The 21,507-nt window shown below is 35.6% G+C and overlaps 1 protein-coding gene across 4 annotated transcripts in view; it reads right to left on the bottom strand.

Annotated features, from left to right (window-relative positions):
- Positions 1 to 3,203: 3,203 nt before the first annotated feature.
- Positions 3,204 to 21,507, bottom strand: part of USP47 (ubiquitin specific peptidase 47) — a 139,164-nt gene continuing 120,860 nt past the window's right edge. For all 4 annotated transcript variants that reach the window (XM_036918024.2, XM_036918025.2, XM_036918027.2 and 1 more), the window contains 10 exons: positions 19,355 to 19,474; positions 16,811 to 17,585; positions 12,255 to 12,430; positions 11,823 to 11,903; positions 9,935 to 10,050; positions 9,472 to 9,590; positions 7,276 to 7,406; positions 5,759 to 5,806; positions 5,538 to 5,668; positions 3,204 to 4,711 (listed from right to left, as the gene is read on the bottom strand). In XM_036918024.2, the coding sequence (XP_036773919.1) occupies positions 4,537 to 4,711; positions 5,538 to 5,668; positions 5,759 to 5,806; positions 7,276 to 7,406; positions 9,472 to 9,590; positions 9,935 to 10,050; positions 11,823 to 11,903; positions 12,255 to 12,430; positions 16,811 to 17,585; positions 19,355 to 19,474 (1,872 nt within the window). In that variant the 3' untranslated portion in view covers positions 3,204 to 4,536. The remainder of the gene's footprint in view (positions 4,712 to 5,537; positions 5,669 to 5,758; positions 5,807 to 7,275; positions 7,407 to 9,471; positions 9,591 to 9,934; positions 10,051 to 11,822; positions 11,904 to 12,254; positions 12,431 to 16,810; positions 17,586 to 19,354; positions 19,475 to 21,507) is intronic.

The following is a 21,507-nucleotide window of genomic DNA, read 5'->3' as shown; positions in this document are numbered from 1 at the left end:
TGTATGCTCAGGATATACTAATAATTTTAAGATTATAGAGCTGTTCTCTATTTGGTGTCAGAAATCCTCAGGACCACTCTACCTCCTTATCACTGAGCAGATATTTACTAGGAGCCTCCTCAAAACCAGGTGCTGTGATATGCTCTGGGGGTGCCAAGTTGATCCAGACAAGGCCCCTATCTTGAAAGCATCACAGCCTAATGAGGGAGAAACACTAAATCCAGCACCCTTACAAAGCCAAGTGTCCACTCAACATCAGGACAGTGTCATGGGCAACACAAAGGATCAGTTGGCTTGGGAGCGCTGGCGTGGGAACTGGTCTGAAAGATAACAGGAGTTTATCAGGACACTAGAAGAAACAAGGAAGGGCATTCTGGGCCAGGACAGAGGGAGGCAAGAGGGACAGTATACCGTGGTAACTGCAAGTACTTCACAGTGGCTGGAAGACAAGGTAAATTTCAGTGTTTGGACAAGAGGCTGAAAATTACTTCAACAAAAATTTTGAGCACCTATTTGTCAGGCCCTGTATTAGATGCCAGGGAGGCAGGGGTACCTCAGATTAAATTTATATGCAGGTATATCATCCTGCTCCACTTCATCAGAGCCCACTTCCAGTGAGAAACTGCATTTGATAAGAACACAGGGCATGGTTACTAGAAAAACAGAACCACTGCTATTTGTATCTCAACAAGTTGATGCTCCTTAAACAAGTCACTTAAACATTATTAGAGAGATTGAACACTGAGTGCCCTCTGTACTGGGGGAAGGGACAGGGTGGGAGCAAAGGTAGCAGAGGGGTGACCGTTGTCCCCACTTTTCAGGCAAGTCTATAGGGTCCACTATAGCTGAATTCCTACTGAATTCTCAGACTGACCAATCAGACCAGCTTCTTACAGATTAGCTGGTGAGGGGAGGATGCAGCACTGCTGTCACCAGGAGGGGGCAGAGCATTCCTCTCAATGCTGTTTTGCACCCCCAGCTTAGTCCCTAGCGGTTGGGGAATTTGTTTCTAAATGGTCATACGTTTTAATGCACTCTTGATTTTGTCAAGTATTTTGGTTTCTGAAAGCCAGTTTTGAAAATTAGTTATTGAAAATAACTAAATGATCATGTAATGCTCCTCCTTACCACATGAACAACACTGAAGGGGTACCTTGATTTCATGTCTGCCAAGCACAGGTGGCTATTTTATTTGGGTCATGAACTTCTTTGCTAACCTGAGAAAACATTTTAATAGCCCCCTAGGAAGCTGTACATTCACACAATTTTACATTGGATTTAAGGATGTATGGCCTTATAAGGCTTTTGATGGATAGTGAACAAAATACTGGTTTTTCAAAAATTACACAGAATTGTTTAGATGGAAGTTTTATTTACTGAACAAAAAATTTGCTACTTCAGATTATCTTCTATGCCATGTAGACTACAACCTGTAAAGCACAAGTTAAAAAATGTTGGTTAGAGTGTTGATGCAGAAAAGGACGAAATTCAGAGGGAGAACTATAGTAGCCAATCGAAGAGGAACTAGCAAATGAACCAGAATAACAAATTTTATTGTATTCCATACATTCACAGGTCACTTCCACATTTACTAACAACACTGCAGTGCCCTGATGCTGGGCACTCATTTGGCTTGGACCAAGCTGTAAGTCTGTAGTTCTCCTCTTCTGGCCTAGAGATGTGCCACAATTTTCTAACAGGGTAGCCTGTCAACCAACAGCTACTTGACTACCTTCCAGTCGAGGCATACGTTCACAGGCCCCCCTCCCCACACTGCCCCATCCCCATTTTCCCAGAATTTCCAATACTTCACATTCTGAGAGATCATCAAACACTCCAGTGTGGGGCTCCCTCACTAGCTACTTTCATCTGATCATGACTACTCTCTTACTTATACTTCCTTAGTTTGACAAGTGGATGTACAGATCCGCTAAGCACAATGTGGTCCTGAAACTCTAACTTTTGCTTCTTTGGCCAGAAAGTACCCTTGCTTTTGGCACTTATCTCAGAATGTAGTACTTGGTTCTCACAGGGCATGTCTGATTGACACAACCCATGTGCTGCACTGTAAAAGCTCTTCAAAACCTTGGTGTGACCTGTGAGAAGCAGGGTCATGATTTATTGCATCTGGCCTCTGTCAGCCTCAGGAGATTCAGCAGGTAAGTGATCAGCAGGTTCCATTGCCTCTGGGCTTGGAACATTTGATCCACACAGTGCTCTGCCTCTTGGCTTACAGGCACTCACTTGATTCTCTGAATCTGAGGGAGGCTGACACACATTAATCACCATCCTATAAAGTACTGTTTCTGCCAAAAATCCACTTTGAAGTTCACCACAACCTTTACAGAAATTATAAAGTGCAACATTGTGTTTTCACTCTACCAGGCACTGAAAAACAAGAAGCTTTCGATTTATCTTTACTATGTGAAATATATTTTCTTTACTCTTGGTATTTGTAATATGCCTGCAGTTAGAAGCCACACACACACATACACACACACAAACACGGCAGAAGGCACAGAATGAGGAGGTGTAAGAATGTTACCTATTTAGTCTTATAGAAACATTAAACCAAAGTGAGTCCCAAAGCCCATTCGGTTTACAAATCAGCCTCTTCTGCTCCACAGTCAGTCCTTGAAAGCAGAAACCTGATTTATTAACCCCTATTATTCCAAGAAAGTACAACCAAAAAGCTGTCACATTACATCAGAACATCCAAGTGATCTATCTGAAGGACAAATCACCACAAATGCTTCCAAGTTTTTCATCTTGAGAACACCAATTCCACTAATGCAAACTTAGAACAGCATTTCAATCAAATTTAGCAAAAAGCTAGTTTTCATGGAATAAAAATTAGCCAGAAAAATACCTTAGAAAAGCCTTTCTCCTGACTCCAAGAGACCTTAAAGACATTATGAATTTTTCAATTATTATATCCAAACTTCAGAGCCAACATCTTCTAATACTATTTACTAATTATATCTTTCTTAAAAGGAAAAAGGGTAAAAATCTGATTTTGAAATACTGACAGTATCCTCCATAGTTAAGTATTAACATCTTTACATCTCTTATGAAAACTTTAAACATACCTTATCATAGAAATGGGAATTATTCAATACACATTACAAAATGTTACAAAGAAAACAAATCTATTCTTAACCCAGATTCTTCCACAAAAGTTTAATGACTAAAATAACACAACAGAATGAACAAATGTTTTATTGGCATGTTCATTGTTGTAAACAGCATCTGGCATGAAAAAGTTTTACCAAAACCTTTTTACTGATTTTTATAAATTAGACGGCATTTTCAAAATTTACGTAGAATTGTGTTCATTGAATAGTCATATTTAGCAAAGCAAAAACTTGCTGATTCTAATAGACTTTGCAATGAAATCATGTTGACTGAATCAGCCTGTGCCAGGACCTTACTTACTAGCAAGTTTGTTCAATACAATATTAAGACGTTTCCCCAAAGTTAAACTACATATGACTACAAATTAACTCCAAAAATTAAAGTGGGACTTAACAAAGGTTCTAGAAGATTCAAACTTGAAGTAAATCTTCAAAAGTAAATGTACAAAGAAAAAAACCTGAAGCCACTGAACAAGAAAACCTCATTAACAAGGGCAAATACAATCGTATGGGACCCAGCACTGAGGAACCTCACTGAGGATTACATTTACATAGACTGCTACACCTCCCAATGTACACAAATGTACATCATGAATGATATGTGAAAATAATAACCATGGGAAATAGTTGAACTTTAGTTATGATAACTCAATAGGATCGATTTTATTTACATGCTGAATGAACGAGTGAAACGTATTCTCTACATCCATAACTTACGCACAGTCAGTTATAATTACAATATTGCAGCGATGTGAGCTGCCACCTGCTGGGAGCGGTCTAAGGGAAACATACTGATGTTCCAGAATAATGTTTTAATACTTAGCAAAAAATGAAACAAAATGAAAACACAATTTAACAATTCTTTACTAGGTTACAGCTGGTTCTAAGAATTTCTTCAGCTCCTGTTTTTGCTGCTTTCCAAGAGTCAACACACGTTGCATTTACTTCCGAATTGTCAATGAGGTAATGTGTGTATCAGTGAAATGAACAGAAAATTCATTCATTCATGGCCTTTGCACAGCTTTTATTATTAAGCTATGAGCATCCTGCTTGAGGCTAGTCTTACTAGCAACTATGTGCACATTTGTCTGCAGTAAAAGAAGTTTACTCATCCCTCTTTCCCCTTTTCTGGTAGTAGGTTTTGCTTTTTTATTTTTTTTGTTTTTTTTTTGCACATCCCTTTTCACATTACAGTACATTTGACTATAGTGCACAACATGATTCCATGTCCAAACAGTGGCCCACTGGGCACTGAGCTTCTGATTGGTGAAGGGCAGTCCAATCAGTGCTGGTGTCACCAGGTTACCCCTAACCATGTCCGGCCATAATGGCACTACACAGTAGCAGTGAACCGTCTAATTAAAACCAAAAATCCCCCAGGGAAAATGCTACACTAGCAGAGTCAGTCTTGAGTCAGATCTTTATTTGGTGCTCCATCCAGATATATTTTTAGTGCTTTCTCTTTCCGAGGTGAGTAAGTCACACGATGTCCTGTCTTCTGGAGTCGACTGCTTTCTTTTTTCATCAGTTCATTTCTTTGCTCATCTGTCAACTCCATTAATTCTTCTGTTTTATCCCTACATTTGAAATATTACGTATTAGATCACTATAACCATCTGTCTCCATGTTTGAATGCTATAATGCTCCTCAATGAGAAAGTGAAATCTAATTGTCACCGATTAAGTTAAATAATCTCAATACTAAACATACCCTAGATTTCTAAGTGTTTATTATATTAACATAGCATCCACTCCCAAAAATGGCATAGAATACTTTCCATATTATTATAACAATAGTATCATTTATTGAACTTTATAACAGGCACTGTGCCACTTTTTAAAAAAATGCAATAGCTCTAATTCTCATAAAATTCTGCAAGGTTGAGATCATTGTCACCATTTTACAGATGAGGAACTGTAAATAATAAAGCTGAATCTGAAATCATATCTGCCAGGCTCCAATGACTATTCTTTTTCCTCCAAATATGTGTTGCCCAACACGGTAATACAATAGCCACCAGCCACAGATGTCTGCTGAACTCTTGAAGGATACCTGATCCAAACTGAGATGTGCTGGGAGTTTAACATACACATAATATTTCTAAGTAAGATGTACTACAAGAGAAAGAATGTAAAATACCTCATAACTATATTGACTACATGTTATACTGATAATATTTTGGACATACTGGGTTAAAAATACTTTTTAAATTAATTTCACCTGTTCTACTCTTCTTAATGTGGCTCCTAGAAAATTTCAAAATGTAATGTGTGGCTCTCATATCTCTGCTGGTCACGACTACTCTAAGGCATAACAGCAGTGGAGGTATTTATAGAAAAGAATATATTAGGTACAACAAAAATATTTTATCACTAAAAATAACAAAAACACTGTGAAGGTTACCTATAAAATATGACTGCACCATCATCACAGATATAAAGAGGCCAGACATTTAGGGTAGAAACTTTAGGATTCCAGTCCAAATCCTGTTGAATATCAAGGACAGAAATATCACAGGGAAAAGTTCCTCTACCCTAAGGAAAAAAGAGTGAATGAATAAATCGTGTCATTTGCCATGTCTATGGAGCACTAGTAGGCAGATGAAAACATTTTCATGAGTTTACCTTGGCAAATTCAATGTCTTCCAAAGGAACCCCGCTGATTTCACAAAGCTGTAAAAGGAAACATCTTGTATGAATTCATTTCAAAAATTAATTTGCTTAGAAGAGTTATCTTTTTGCTTCACAGAGAAATAACTTGATTTTTTAAAAGTAATAAATGTTTGATACAAAAAATTAGAAAAAAAGGCAGAAAGTAGAATTCTCTTCTCTGTCCATCCTAAAAATGCTATGTCCCAGAAATACCAGTTTAGTAGATTCCTTCCATGCCTCTTCCTATGCATACATAAACTACATACACATTTTTAAAATATAAAATTGTATTTATGAAGTATCTCTATATAACAGTTTTACAGAGCCTCTACATATAAAGAACAGGATGCAGAGTGACTTCATTCTCTTTGATGGCTGAACAATATACTATTTTATTTCCTATTGATGGACATTGAGCCTATTTTAAATTTTTTCCCAGTTACATGCCACACTATATGGCTTCATGAATATCCTTGCAGATGTCTGCAAATATTTCTTTAGATGTGGAATTACACTTCTGAAATGTTGCTAAATAATGCCAAACTGAACCCCGAAAATATTGTCAATTTAACTACTTAATCAAAGATGCATGATACTGCCTCTTTTCCCCAAACCTTTATAACTCTTGGTGTTTACTGATTTTCTATTATGAGGCGAAAAAAGCTGTTACTGTTTTAACTTGCATTTCTTCTTTGTTAAATTGTCTATTCATGTTTTGTCTATTTTAAATTAGATTGTTCATCTTTTTCTCATTAATACAGTAGCTCCTTATAAATTATGGACATCATGTTTCATCTGTTTCTTGTTTTACAGCTCTGTTTATGGGTTGTTTTACAAAAATTTTTCTGCAGGGGAGGCTGGGCAGATTTAAATTTTATGTGGTCTCTATCTAGCTTCTGTATTAAGCTTACAAGTATTTTTCTTTCTCCAGGATTATAAAAATATTTTCAGTATTTTTAGCTAGTACATTTATCATTTTATTGTTTTTAAGGTACAATCTTAATATATTGAGATATTTATTTTTGTGTTCGAAGTGGAGTACAGATAATAAAAATTTTTTCCAAAATGCCAACTGTCCTCATACTACTTATGAATAATTCACCCTTTCTCCAAAGATCCTTAGAATTCCCACCTTTAAAATCCCAAATGCAAATGGAATTTCATCTAGATTCTTTATTCAATTCTATCTCATTTGGGTTTTTTAATACACATAGCAATTTACTCTTAATAATTTCTAACTAACCTTAACTACTCAGGGGACAAACTAAGTCCAAGTAACAGAAAAGTAAGGGTCCACTTCTGGATGGCCAGAAGCCAATATAATGTTTCAAAGTTTCAGGAGCCTAAAGAAACAATGTGTGTGACACACGGTGTCACAGGAGTGACAAAGAAAGAAAGGTTGTTGAATCAGTGTTTGGCACTTTCTTCCTAGGCTATTATGCAACATAGAGAAAAATGTTTATAGCTCATTTTGGTTAAAGTGAAGTTACCTTCTCTCGCAACTCATCAACACTACTGCTCTCCAACACAACCTCCTGGAAGGGATCCAACTTCATCTCTGAAGGCCTCCACCGTCTTGACAAAACTGCAAGCTGTGACATGGATTTCATCTTCTCCACCCCTATGAATAGGCAAGATCAGGTCATCATTTTATTTTCTCTAGAGGTTCATAATTTGACTTTTCCTATATTGTATAACTAAACAAAAAATTTACTTCAAGTGTAATTCTTAAAAGGGGGCATAAAATAAAACAATTATCCCAAGGAGTTTTTGAGAGTGGGATATTTACTGTCTCTCCCCTAGCCTCAGAAGATAATTACTAACTCTTTTTGCAAGCAAGCTCTCCTTCCTCCAGTATCTCTTAATTCTACTCCCTGCTGCCTCCTGTTAAATACTCTTAGCAAGTACTCTCTTCTCTGGATCTCCAATCTTTGCTTCTCTGTTGGCTACTACCACACAATCTAAAATCATAATCAAATCATCTTCATTTTATCTTCTTGTTTCACTCAAGCTTTTCATTTACTCCCAAACTTACTGAACGTTCAAAATCCAGGTCAACTGTCATCTATCTCTGTGGTGTACACAAGAGTATATTGTTCCTATTTGGTCCTTAGTACCTCTCATTTTGGAATTACAGGTTTGGAGTGCTGGTTCTTCCACAGACTTGTGTGCATCTTGAATGCAATCACTGTTTCTTACTCATTTATGTAGCACCAGGAATTAGCAGTGTCTAGCAAATTATAAGTCAATATAATGTTTCTTGGATTTAATCACATGACCTATTTCTCAACTAGTTGTTTTGATGCTAAAATATACACTGAAATGATACTTATTCAGGTACCTGCCAAACAGTAACATTTTCGGGCTAATCCACCTCCACTGATACATACCCAATCCTTCCTAGCAGGGTGACTTCTATGTCCCTCATGGCCTCTTCCTGGCCTACCTACACAGTGATCACTCCCTGCAGCCCCACACCCCCAGTAGAGTCACAGTCTAGAGCGCCTGCCTACACACTATGTGTATAATGTGCTGGTTGTTCCTTGTCTCCTCAGTTAACTTGTCGATTAATCAAGAGTTTCGACCACTGAAATTTAAACCAAATTAGACCTGGAATAGTCTAAAACAGGTGAGGTATTAGTATTACTGAGTTGTATGAAAACTATCATAATATTCTATAGCAATATCCAGAATTTATGATATTTTAATTTCAATGGCAAAACATAAAAATAAAGATCTTTCTAGGCAACAGTAAAGTCACAGAACTCATTATTTCCCTTGATACAATCTCTCCAAAGCCAACTTCTCTCCTACTACCTCCTCTGGAAAACAAAAACAAAGGAACAAAAAAACCCTGTAAATGTACCAATTGATCATTAAAACCAGAAGGTATGACAAACACAAGTGCTCTTCTAGGTCACTGTTATGAGTTAAATTGTGTCCCTGTTCCCCCACTCCTCAAAAGACATCTTGAGGTTCTAACCCTAGTACCTCAGAACAAGACCGTATTTGGAAACAGGGTCCTTACAGTGGCAATAAAGTTACTATGAGGTCATTAGGATGTGTCCCAATCTTAAATGACTATTGTCCTTAAATATGGGTTAATTTGGACACAGACAAACAAGCCCACAGGGAGACCATCATGTGAAGACAAAGACAAAGATCAGGATGAAGCCAAGGAACAGCAAAGGTTGCCAGCAAACCGCCACAAGGTAGGAGAGTGGCACTGAGCATTCTCCCTCACAGCACTCAGAAGGAATCAATCCTCCTACACTCTGATTCACATTCCTAGCCTCCAAAACTGTTAGACAATAAATTTCTGTTGTTTAAGCCACCCAGCTTGTAGTACTTTGTTAGGACAGCCTCAGAAACTAATACAGTCATTGTTTTCAAAATCTAATGAAATTATCAATACCAAATCCCCCAAACAAAATAAACCGTAAAAAAAAGGAAATGTAAATTACAGGTAAAAAATATTCCTGTAAGAAATACTAAAAATACAACTTTGATATTCCAACTTCCCTGTAAGGAAGAATTAATATTCTTAAAGGTAAATAAATATTTAAAAGGCAAATGGGACCCAGAGAAGAGAAAGAAGAAACTTATTATATGATAAAATTTTATAGGCTTCTACTAGTTCTAGAGCATTTCTAACTGATATTTCCCCATAAAAATATTGACAATACCATCAAGAACTTCAAGGAAAACCTCCCAGTTGCTGGATATATTAATATCTTCTTCATAAATATGATAATCCAGAAAGACAGTGCCAGGATTCTTCCATGTTTTTTTCCTTAGACGAAACCTACAAATTTGATAAGACATTTTAAACTACTGTAATTTGAAATTCTTAAGAAAAAATGACATGAATCAGACATCAAGAAAAAATCAACTCTGTTTAAATACAAAAGTCAAATCGTTATTCATTAAAATAGGGGGAAAATAAAATGCAATGTTCCCAAGACTTCAAATTTAGTGACCTACAGAGGAAGTTCAAATTCTAATACTTTGGTTTAGGTCTATTAATCTGTAGTACTAAAATTCTGAAGAGTACAGGAATTTTCTTCTAGTTCTAGAGAATCATACCAATCCACACAATTGACTACATAGTTTTCCTTCAAATTTCTGATGACTGTAACTTTACTGTACCTGTCAATACTGAGCTCTAAACCACACTGCTCCCTGAGTTGAGGAATTAATTCCTCCTTTGATTGCCGTACAGTCATTCCTTTAGCAAACACAGCATCTAGCAGGAACTTGCATGGCTAGGAATATAAATATAACCCATTAGAGAACTGCATTATACATTAAAATAAAAATTAACAAGACATTTTATTTGTACTTTATAGTGTAACAATTAGGGGCCTGTGTTTAGGAGTCTGTCTTCCTAGGTTCAAATCTTCGTTCCACTACTTACTAACTGCTATCTTGGACAAGTTTCCTTAACATTTCTGTGCCTCAGTTTTCTTATCTGTAACCTGGGGATAGTGACTTTCTCAGAGTCACTGTGAAGATTAAATAACACATACATATTTTCCTTCTAATAATAAAATTATCACATTTTTAAAAGTAAAAAGAATAATTTTTATGGGCTAAAATGAGGGAAATGCTAATTCTTCAAATACATTCATTGTCTCAAAAGAGACATAGTGTCCACAAACCCCCAAATTATTAGCAACATGAGTCAAAATGACTGTAATGAGTTGCAAATAAGAGAGATGATGGTTGCCTGATAAAATATTTTTTGAATGAATGAAGTCATTTTATGCAAAATTTATCCCTTTACAGTAGTCGCCCCTTATCTGTGGTTTCAGTTACCACAATCAACTGCAGTTCAGAAGCAGATGATTCTCCTTTTGACCTATTGTCAGGTCAATAGCAGCCAAACACTGTCACTGTGCCTACATCATTTGCCTCGCTTCATCTCACCACTAGGCATTTTATTGTGTCACATCATCACAAGAAGGGTGAGTACAGTATAATGATATTCTGAGAGCTATCACATTCACTTAGCTTTTATTACAGTATATTGTTATCATTGTTCTATTTTATTATTATTTACTGTTGTTGATGTATCACTGTGCCTGAATTAAACTTGATCATAGGTATGTATGTACAGGAAAAAACAAAGTGCATATATAGGGTTTGATACTATCCAGTTTCAAGAATCCACCAGGGGTCTTGGAACACATCCTCTGTGGATAAGGGAGTACTACTGTATTTGCTATTTGCTTTTCATATTTGTCTAGGTCCTCAATAAGATTTTATAAACATCCTGATAATAGGGTCTTTGCCTTATTCTTCTGGGTATTTGCCAGAGCCTTTTATATCACAGGAACTAAGACATTTTATTGATTATTCCCCTGAAAACATAACTTGTTTAGTTCCTTAATCCACCATTTAGAAGTTGTATGACCGTGGGCAAGTTACTTAACGTCTCTGTTGCCTCAGTTTCTTCATCTATAAAATGGAATAAATAGTACTTACAGTTAATTGATGAGGATTAAAAAAGTTAGTATTTGCAAGCACTTAGAGCACATGGTAAACACTAGATAAATGCTAATTAAATAATAAAATGACTCTCTGAACATAGGAAGTACCTATATACTCTATAGGTAAACTGCTATCTACTTGCAGCATTATATGATCATTCCCAGAAAACAAGCACAAGCAAGTTCTTTTAAAAGCAGGAAATTTCTGCTTCACTCCACCATTTGCAGCAACACTTTACATCACAGGGACAACAAAATATGGTCTGAGGGCCACATTCATCTGTGTGTTTTATAAATATTTTATTGGGATATAGCCACTCCCACTGGTTTATGTATTGTGTATGTCTGCTTTTGTGCTACAGAGGCAGAATGAGTAGTTACAACAGAGGCAGTATGGCCTGAAAAACTAAAACACTTCCTAGAAAAAGTTTGCTGACCTCTGCTTTAAAGGGATAAAAGAAACAACCAGTAATAAAACCTCTGCACTGTGTATTTTTGATAACTACCCAAAGTGACCTTATATTGCTCGCAAATGTATTACTTACCTCTTGTTCATTGACTAGAAGCTGGTACACTTTAACTCTGTATTCTCCTTTTTTAAGTGCTCTCCCCAGTCTAATTGTAATCTACAAATTAAAAACAGTTTTTTTAGATGCACTGTCCCAGAAGAACAAACAACCCATTCTTACTCCATTGTTCAGTTTTGTCTTCCAAAATTCTCTAGATTATGAACTCTTTGAGAACAGGTGTATCTTTTACCTGATTCCCCAGCACCTACAACAGTAATTGATACATAGTTAACATTTAACAAATGTTTGTTAGATGAATGAAGGAAGAAAACAACATAAAACAAATAATCACGAAACATAAAAAAAAAAGAAGACCCTTTTAGGGTATCTAATTCACCTTAGTAGGAAACAGTGTAAATGTTCTCAAATAACTTAAAACAAGTTATTATTATTCAAAATTTTATCAACCTTATTGTCATCAGAAAATGATGAAAGTGTCTCATTAAGTCGGACGCTCTCAAACTCTTGATTGCTGGCATACACTCGAAAGACTTTGAAGTGAGAGGACAAAACTCCAACAAAGGGCTCTAAATGTTGTTTGAAAGCAGCCAGAGTAATTCTTTTATCAACATGCACCATCAACCCTAAACACAAAGAGAAAAAAAAACAACAAATAAAAATGCAAAAGAAAACTTCTTAAAGAAGACAGATCATATACTTTTTAATATACTGCAAACAGGAAAAAGCACCCCTTTTCAGTTACTGCCTCTTAGCTAATGTACAATATTGCATCAAAACATGGACAGTGAGTATATGACAGGTATAATCTGACAGCTTTAAATGTTCTGATATTTAAGTGTTTATTTATTTATTTTCGCTGCTAAATTTGGATCTAAACTTCCAGGAATTCTTTTTAAATGCACAAATTTCTAGTTCTACACAGTAATAGTATGGATTCCAGCTGGGTTCTGACCCTGCCTCTTCTGCTTCCTTACTAGCTATATGACAAGGAATAAGCCATTAAGCCTCTGTACATCCATTTCTTCATTTGAAAAATGAACATAATGGTGCCTACCTCAGTGTGAATTCAGTGAGGTAATATATTTATCATGCTTTAGTACAGTCATTATATAGTAATTGCTTCAAAAACAGTACATCTAATTCTGGGATTTCTGCTAGAAAAAAATGTCAAGACTAGCATATGAAGATGTCTGTTTTATCATGTGTTGGACTGTGCTAGGAACAGTATCTACATGGATTAGAAACTATCACCTCTTCCAAGCTTCAATTTAAGCTCTCTTGACATTGTAATAGGATTATCTTTGATGAGTTTTATTTTTTCTAATGCTTATTATTTTAAACTCTTCTCCTTTATTTTATAAGCCACTCATAAGCATACTTCTGGAATATTTCTATTTACTTAGTTGTCATATTCTAGTAAAGAGGAAAATCTTCGAATTTTTCTCTTTGTCTAGTACAAAGCAGTGCAGAACACATGACCTGCTACGCTGCCTCAGGTCCCCAGTCCCTCTGCAGCCCCAAGATTCTCTTTAGGGTAAGCTATGGTTTTCTGCAAAATTTACATCAGAGGTCAAGGATGAGATCTGAAAACACACCTGGTTACATTCTAGGGTCACACCAACTAGGGTTGAGGAATTTTTTTGAGTAGATTTTTTCAAATAAATTAATGATCATTTACTGTTTTCCTGGTTATAAGATACAGGTTCACTATAGAAAATATGGCAAGTACAAATGAGAAGAAAATATAAAATCAGTGTGATGAACTTTTTAATTATATGCACTTTTTGAGGCAGCATTCCTTTTAATTTGTTTGAAATGTCCATTTCTAAAATCCTTAAGGAGAGCCCCTAAATGTTAATGATCTAGCCTTTGGCAAACAAGCTTCTGTTTATATTATCTGCAAGGTACTAAATTTCTTGAGAGATGGTGTAATGAAATAATTACTTGATTAGAAATCAGAACCCTATGGCTAAATTTCAGTTTTGCCACTGTAGTCTGATAAATGGCAATAGGTAGGTCATCAAATCTCTCTGGGCCTCAGTTTTCTCATGGGATTATTACACCTGCTTCACTGATTATTGTCATGACAAATGTAGTGAATTCTAAAGCATTAGTCAAATACAAACTATCACTGCATTTCTCTTATAACTCAGAGTAATATTATATCACAGGAAGACACAAATGTTTGTTGGTTACTGACATGGTCCAATATGGTGTTCTGGAGTTGAATGGCCTGGCCTGAATAAATTTTTGGTTCCTCCTTGTCTACTAGATTTGTGATTTTTGACTTCTCTATACTTCAATTACCTCTACTACAATATGTAAATAATGGTATTTTTATTTCATAATGTTTTTGGGTCAAAACATGTAAAATGTTTAACATAGCCCTGCAAAATGTATTAGCTTAACTGACTGGGTATAATTATTTTATAGTTATAGAGATTACCATCATACCATCTTTCCCATCTACCTCTTCAAACTGAAGAGTTCAGTTTCTTTATAGTACAACTTCGAAATATCTTTAGGGTCTTTCTTTTTCTTTCTTTTATGTATTTCTTCAATAAGATGATAATCACAATTGTACAAAGAAATTTCAGTGCAAATGCACTACCATTTTTAGGTCACATTGGAACAATATTTTCAGAGAAATGCCTATATTCCCTGGAACAATTCCTGGATTGTAATGGATAAGGACCACTATTAAAGTGTAGTTCAGTTATTACCTAATGAATTGCCTATACTGTAAATAGAATGTCACTCTTCAGATATCACATTCTTTACTTATTAAACCTTGCCATTTCATTGTTCTTTAGAACTCAACATCTACGTTTCCCAGGCACCTACTTTCAAGTCACTGATGACCTGTGATGTCTTGCACTTACAGACTCCTGAAAATTGGCTGCTGTCTATGAACCCTACCCCCATCTCTAAGTCAGTTTTCTAAAGAGGAAAAGGCATTTTCCCAGTGTTTTCACTTTCTTTTCAATGGCTTCTGAAAGCCTAAATAAATTGTAGTAAATGGTTTCTCTTTGTCACCATGTTTATGATTTCAATGAATGCTAGAAAATTAGCCCACTAGGAATTTCCCAAAAAGTCACCTCCTTTTAAATATTTCATTAACCATTCTAAGATAGCAATGAGATTCTGAAATTCTAAGTATTCCCACTGAATACTTCTTCAGGTTGAGACTCATACAGTCAAGTTTCAGCACAGCATTCTAAAACAAATCACTTAAATACCTAACCTTTTCTTAAAGAGGAGATACTTTTAATTTCTCCATTCCCTTGAAAGGTTGAGGATGGGAAGTAAGCAGAGTAGCCACTGCCTATCTTTCTTTTACAATATACGAAAGTAAGGAGCACTGGTAGCAGTTATGGGGTGAGGAATGTACACTAGGCTTATAATCAGATACATGTATTTGAGCCCAGTAATGAGTGTGACCTACTAACTGTGTGACCTTGGGCAAATATTGTAACTTGGTTGAGCAAGTTTCTTCACAGTGACAAGTGTCTGTCAATTTCACACAGCTATTGAGAACTAAATGTGGTAATAAGTTAATGAACCTTATGAGGTAAGAATTCCACAGACATTTAAAGCATTATTAGAGTTTCTCTGTCTGCATTTTGGCCCATCAAAATGCACTTTCCCACTTGAGTTTCTGCAAGATATATGTATGGATGTCACCTGGACCCAAATAGTTAAAAACACAAATGTATTTTTACTACTGATTTCATAATTTCTACAACTTCTTTTTAAAGTACCAAGTTTCAAGACTACAAGCATCATAGCAGTTAACTTTTATAGTGGTTGTTTGTTTACCTTCCCCCAACTAGATGAAGCATAAGGCTGCAGCTTAGTCATCTCCACTTCAACTTCTACACAGGGCCTGGTATCTAAGTATGGATTCAGGGAATATTATTTGGGTGAATGAGTGAGTGGATGGATGAAGAATGGTAGTGTTCCTACTGTTACAAAGGTAACAGGACCAAGTACATCCAATTAGAAGCCTTATATTCTAATAATGGTTCCACTACTGAATAGATAGAGAGAGAGAGACTTCTGGACCAGCCATTCATCCCTTATCAGCTTGTTTTCTTATCAGTCAAATGAGGATATCAATGTTTGCTTTATTAATTTCAGAGAAGTTTCAAGTGAGAACAAGTGTGAAAACTAAAATATAAAAATATAAGGGGTAATATTTACCTTGTTGAAGACTAATGCAAACGATTTAGTTTTTCAGCTATTTCCCACCTATGCTCAAGATTTTATATATTGAACTTGGTTGTCCTGCTAATTCTTTGGCTGGTTTTAGTCTGATATTTTTAAGAGTTGTTTTATTATTTTAATGTTGTTGTGTCTTGCTGTTGCTTCTGCCAAATGCCCAGACAGAGATCTCTTCTGTCTTTCTGAGATGATGTAATTTGGAACTCCTAGGTTATACCTTGCCTGGAGCTTACTTCAAAGTATCAACTTTAAAAACTAAAAGCCCCTTCCTTTTCTCTGACTTGCCCAGTTGATTACTGACTTGTTTATGGAGTGTGGGAAAGGAGTTGTTTGTACTGAGGGATGGAGGAAAGGGAGGGGATGCACAAATAAAATTTTCCTGGGCATTTAACATCAAGTTTTCTAAAGTGTCTGTGGCCTGTCCCCTTTTTTCTTTGCATATTATTAACTTTTAAATTATTTCTTAATTTTTTACTTAGTATTTTTATCATAATTCTTTCCTCTTTAAAAAATTCTTATTTTTATTTCCTTTCTTCTTTTTTTATTTCTCTCCCCACTATGACATCATTACTGTCATAGGTCTAATATGTTGCATAGGTCTCCTTATAACTGCATCAAAAATAACAGCAAAGGCAACAGAGAACCATCTTATAAGCCAGGAAGTTTTAGTGGTCTTAGAATGAAGCACCTAACTCTTAGCTGACTTTTCTTAACTAAAAATCTAAATAAACCAAGAAAAAAAATTGATGCTGCTTCAAGAGGCCTTTTTAAGTACATACATTTGTGTCCTTCCCCTGAACCTTCATCTGCAGCATAAGGTTCTGCTTTGAAATACATGTACTGTATTTCTCCCCTGCTCTTGCCACTCTCATCATATTCACTATCAGTTCCAGAGTCTTCTTCTGCTGTATCCCAAGTCTCTTTTTTCCCTTCATTTGCTTTAGTTCTTCTACTACTTGTGATGCTATGAGAGTCAAGCCCATTAGGCAGAGGGACTTGGGCATTATCTGCATTGCACAAAGTGTCACTGCTATGGCTGGAGCTCAGAATATCGCTGTCCACTGAACTTGTGCTCCTGTCATTATTCACATCTGAGTCTGATCGTTCTTCAGACTGAAAATTTTCAGGATCAGAAGTCTGAATATGCTGCTCAAGTTCTCTATTATCCACTGATGAAGAATCCCTCTCATTCAGAGGTGATTCAATGTTTTCAAAGTCACTTGTCTCAGTACTTTTGCTGCTATCCCCATTATCTCCATCCTGCTGCTGCTGCAGCGACAAGCTTTTGAGTTTTTCAGTGCTTTCTTCCAGAATAGCTTCCACAGACTTCAGGCTCCCCACAGGTCCTTTAACCCTCTCACAGTCATCGTCCACATTGCCAGAATCGCCATCAGCTTTCTGGTATGTTGTCCTTTTGGAGTAAGATCCTGGGGATTGTTCAGGTAACAAAACAAACAATCTGATCGTGTTTGCATGCCGATCCAGGAGTTTCCATAAATGAGAGTCTGTAAAGGCCATCTGGTAATCTAAAGTCTCAGAACTTTCAACAAATACCTAAACAGTAAGTCAAAGAGTTATATTGCATCATTAATTTCAGGGGCATTCTCATTCATCACAGGAATAGTGTCACATCAACAAGATAGTACACAGTAAGTTATAAAATTTGGTATGATGCTGTTTCTAAAGGACACATGCACTGTTTTTAGAGGCAAGATAAAATGAGTATTATGTCCATATACCTTCGTAATTAGCCATAGAACTGCTAAGACAGATGGGACATACACACACATGCATGCAGATATCTTGTTTATTGGGTTGTCCACTTTCAGAAAATTTTTGCTTTCCACATCTTGCTCTTTAGGAAAACAAAGCTTAGCATGAATATATACAGAGGAACATGAATAAAGACATCTTGGGAATGCAACATCAAAATCCAGATTATAGAAAAAGAGCTAATAGATGATTTGATTCTATGGCAAATAAATAGCAAGGAACACACACACACACACATAGAGGAATCCTTAGATTAAAACAAACTTAAGAAATATATTATGGACTTTATTTAGATCCTGATTTGAACAAACAGATCCTATTGGAAAAATTTTTATAAGATAATCAGGAAAATCTAAACACTGACTAGATAGATATTGGTTGATATTAAGGCATTTTTGTTAAAACTTCAGGCGTAATAATGTAACTGTAGTTATGTTATTAAAAGGCATTCCCATCTTTTAGAGATATACATTCAGATTATTTACAGATGAAATAATATGCTTGGGTATTTTTCAAACAACCTGGGGGAAGTAGGTGGTTAAATATAGATGAAACAAGAACTGGTGATTGGAGAAGCTGGGTGATGAGTACACAGGGGTTCATTACACTAGCCTACTTCTGTATATGTGTGAAATTTTCCATAGTAAGATTTTAAAAAGTGAAATGCATACATAAATTTGGCAGTTATAAATAGCATTTTGAGTTTTGCTTAAAAAGATACTATTGTCATTTAATAAATGTTATAAATCAGGACTATCAACTAACCTTTAAAAATATCCCATTCCTTACCCTAAGAGAGTATTAGATTGGGTAAGAGATTTTAATGTTACATACACAACCACCACAGAAATGTAGTAGAAGGTAGAGGGTGAATAAAAATTACACATTAGGATTAATAAAACAATATTAAAAAAGGTTAAATGAGATAAAAGACTAGACTGAACTAAGATGAATGAGACTGGAAAAGGTGGTAAAAGACAGAAAAACAAGGAAGATTTTGGATACATTTTACCCAGAATAAAAACAGTGGCATTAGGAACAAACAGGAAAAATAATAAATGATGGAACACATCAAGAAATGAAACAAATATCAACATGAACTTACTACTTTCTAACAGAGAAAAATATATAGGCAAAGGGAATAATGTTGGGTCACCAAGAAGTACTGCTTTATAGAAGAAGCTCAAGAATGAACAAAATTCAGAGGATATAGTCATTGGGGATAGAAATAGTCATGAAGGCTCCTCCAAAGAGTCAGGACTAATTTGGGGTTTGAAAAAAAATGTAGGGAGAGAGGGAAGAACACTGCAGGTGGGTGCAGCGCATGAACAAGGCATGGAGGAGAACAAGCAAGATGGACCCAAAGGTCAGAAAGAAGGCTGATGTGACCTGACTACAAAGGAAAGTAATTACTGAGAGGATATGAGAATTTAAAAGGTAACTTACAGACAGATGGTGGATAGCTCTAGCAGCCAGGCTTATAATATTGAATGTAATTTCATTTACTATAACCAACATAGAAAATAGTAATGAAAAAATAAAAGAAATACCTTATTACTTCTAAAAAAACCTTCAGTTTTTAGGGTTTTACTGGGCACAGTGAGAAGACGCAAATCATTGTAGCAGCGTTCCAGCACAATTCTCATTGTTTCAGCAGGTAAGTAGATGGCCTATAAAGAAAGCAATTTAATAAAAATAGTAATTTCAAGAATAATTCTGTTTGACTTAGAAATATAGGACAATAAAGCACTGCTGAGTTCTTAAAAACAGCAAACAAGTAGTAAGAGATAAATAACCGTAGTAGAGGTTTACCCATTTTTAAAGACTTCGTGGGAAAAATCATTCCCACTACAAATATGCTGTAAAAATCAGGAAAACAAAATATTACTTATAAATGTATGCTCTGAAACTGTTTCAAAGGTAACAATTTTTTACAAAAAATTCTTTTCCTCTCAAACTTGCCATGTAAATGAGGTGATTTGGTTCCAAAGAAATTGAATTATTGACTCTTTGAGAGCATCAGCTGTCAAACCAACATCTGTTTAACTTGTTGACTTTTCACAGGTTCTGTTGTATTCTGTGAATAGTTGTTGGTACTTTTACAAAATCAATTTTCTTCTGTGTAAAATGAAATTAAATTAGTAGGTAAAATTTAAAGTTAATCTTAAATTCCATGTCCTTAATTTTGTTGTCATTTTATGAACTTCACATTAACTGAGTAGATAAAAATAATTCACATTTGAAAACCCATTTTTTTTGTTTTCAGCACAACTAATGATAACTAATTCTTTCACAGTTTAGTCTAGTCAGACGTTAAACACTGTATTTCTTCATACAATGTTTTGTGACTGCCTTTATTTTCCAGACATTATTTTTCCCCAATAAAATTACTAGGGCAGGGAATGTGCTGTGTCTCTTCTGTATTCTATGTCAGTCTTTATACTCTAGGTTAAACTGTAACACAGAGACATTATACTAATGTAACCTTTTCATGAGCAATTTAATCATAAAATGTGACTTCACAGTATAATTTTTTTCCTCCAATTATTACTTTGGCAAAAGTGTTAGAAATCATTAATAATTAAGAGTCAATTTTATATAATACTTCACAATTTTTTTCACAGAGCATTTGTTTTATTAATGTTCACTATAAGCCTGTTGAAATAAGCAATAAAAAAACCCAAATGAAACAAAGATAAAACCCCCATAACATGAGTAACAGGAAACTGGGCACAACTGCTTGACTTGTTTACTGAACAATTTCCACTGCCTCAAGGGATCTTAACCTGGGGTTTAGGAACCTTGCAAAATTCTGCTTACATTTGTGTGCTCAGTGTTCTATAGAGTGCACAACTCCTGATGGATTAACCACCATTCCTCTAGAGTAGACTAGTTGTTTTGTCCAAGGAAATTTGAATGTTTTCATTGTATTTTTCTAGCTCAAAAATTCGAAGTGAGCCTACATTCTTTGTTACTAACTCACACAATTTGGTCAATACTTATTTCATCACTTTCCCCATTAATTCTGCTCCTAGACCTTACTCTCCCCTGTTTCTATTAATAAATCACTAACCTTTCTGGCTACCCAAGTTTGAAACTCCTCAGATTATCTGTGCTTCTGCCTTACCCCGATATTTATCAATCATAAGTCCTACAGATTCTACTTATATAATCACCTTACAAACCACACCTTCTTTCATTAGTAGACACATGCCTTCACCTGAATTATTTCAACAACCTCCTCATCTACATTCCTGAGTCCTCCCTCAGTTCCTCTGTAACACGAGTATAGTGTTGCCAGTTTGCTGTTCTACAGTAGAGTTCTTATCATAACACTGCTGCACTTAGGAAAACAAATAACTTCCTATTACTTACATCAAATACAGTCCAAACTTTTGTGTTTACTATTTTAAAACCCTCTATTAGATAAATTGAAGTTTTATTTCTAGGCATGTATTTCCATGATCCAGCCAAACATATATGTCAGTGCTATGTGCACTTGCTACATACTTCCTTACCTTCATGCTTTGGGTCAATCTGCTTCTTCTATTTGAGGCATCCTTCTCCCCTGACCATAGTTGCCTCCTGGCTATAAATATTGGCTCCTTGAGGTAAAAATTAGTTCCTATGTCTTACTCATAATTATCATAGAGTACTTATACAAAGCAGGCAGTCATAAACATTTACTGACCAATTTTATAAC

Source organism: Manis pentadactyla, chromosome 9, assembly GCF_030020395.1.
Source record: "Manis pentadactyla isolate mManPen7 chromosome 9, mManPen7.hap1, whole genome shotgun sequence".
NCBI classification, from domain to species: Eukaryota; Metazoa; Chordata; class Mammalia; order Pholidota; family Manidae; genus Manis; species Manis pentadactyla.
The sequence above is the reverse complement of the archived record's forward strand: the minus strand, read 5'-3'. Positions and strand labels throughout refer to the sequence as shown.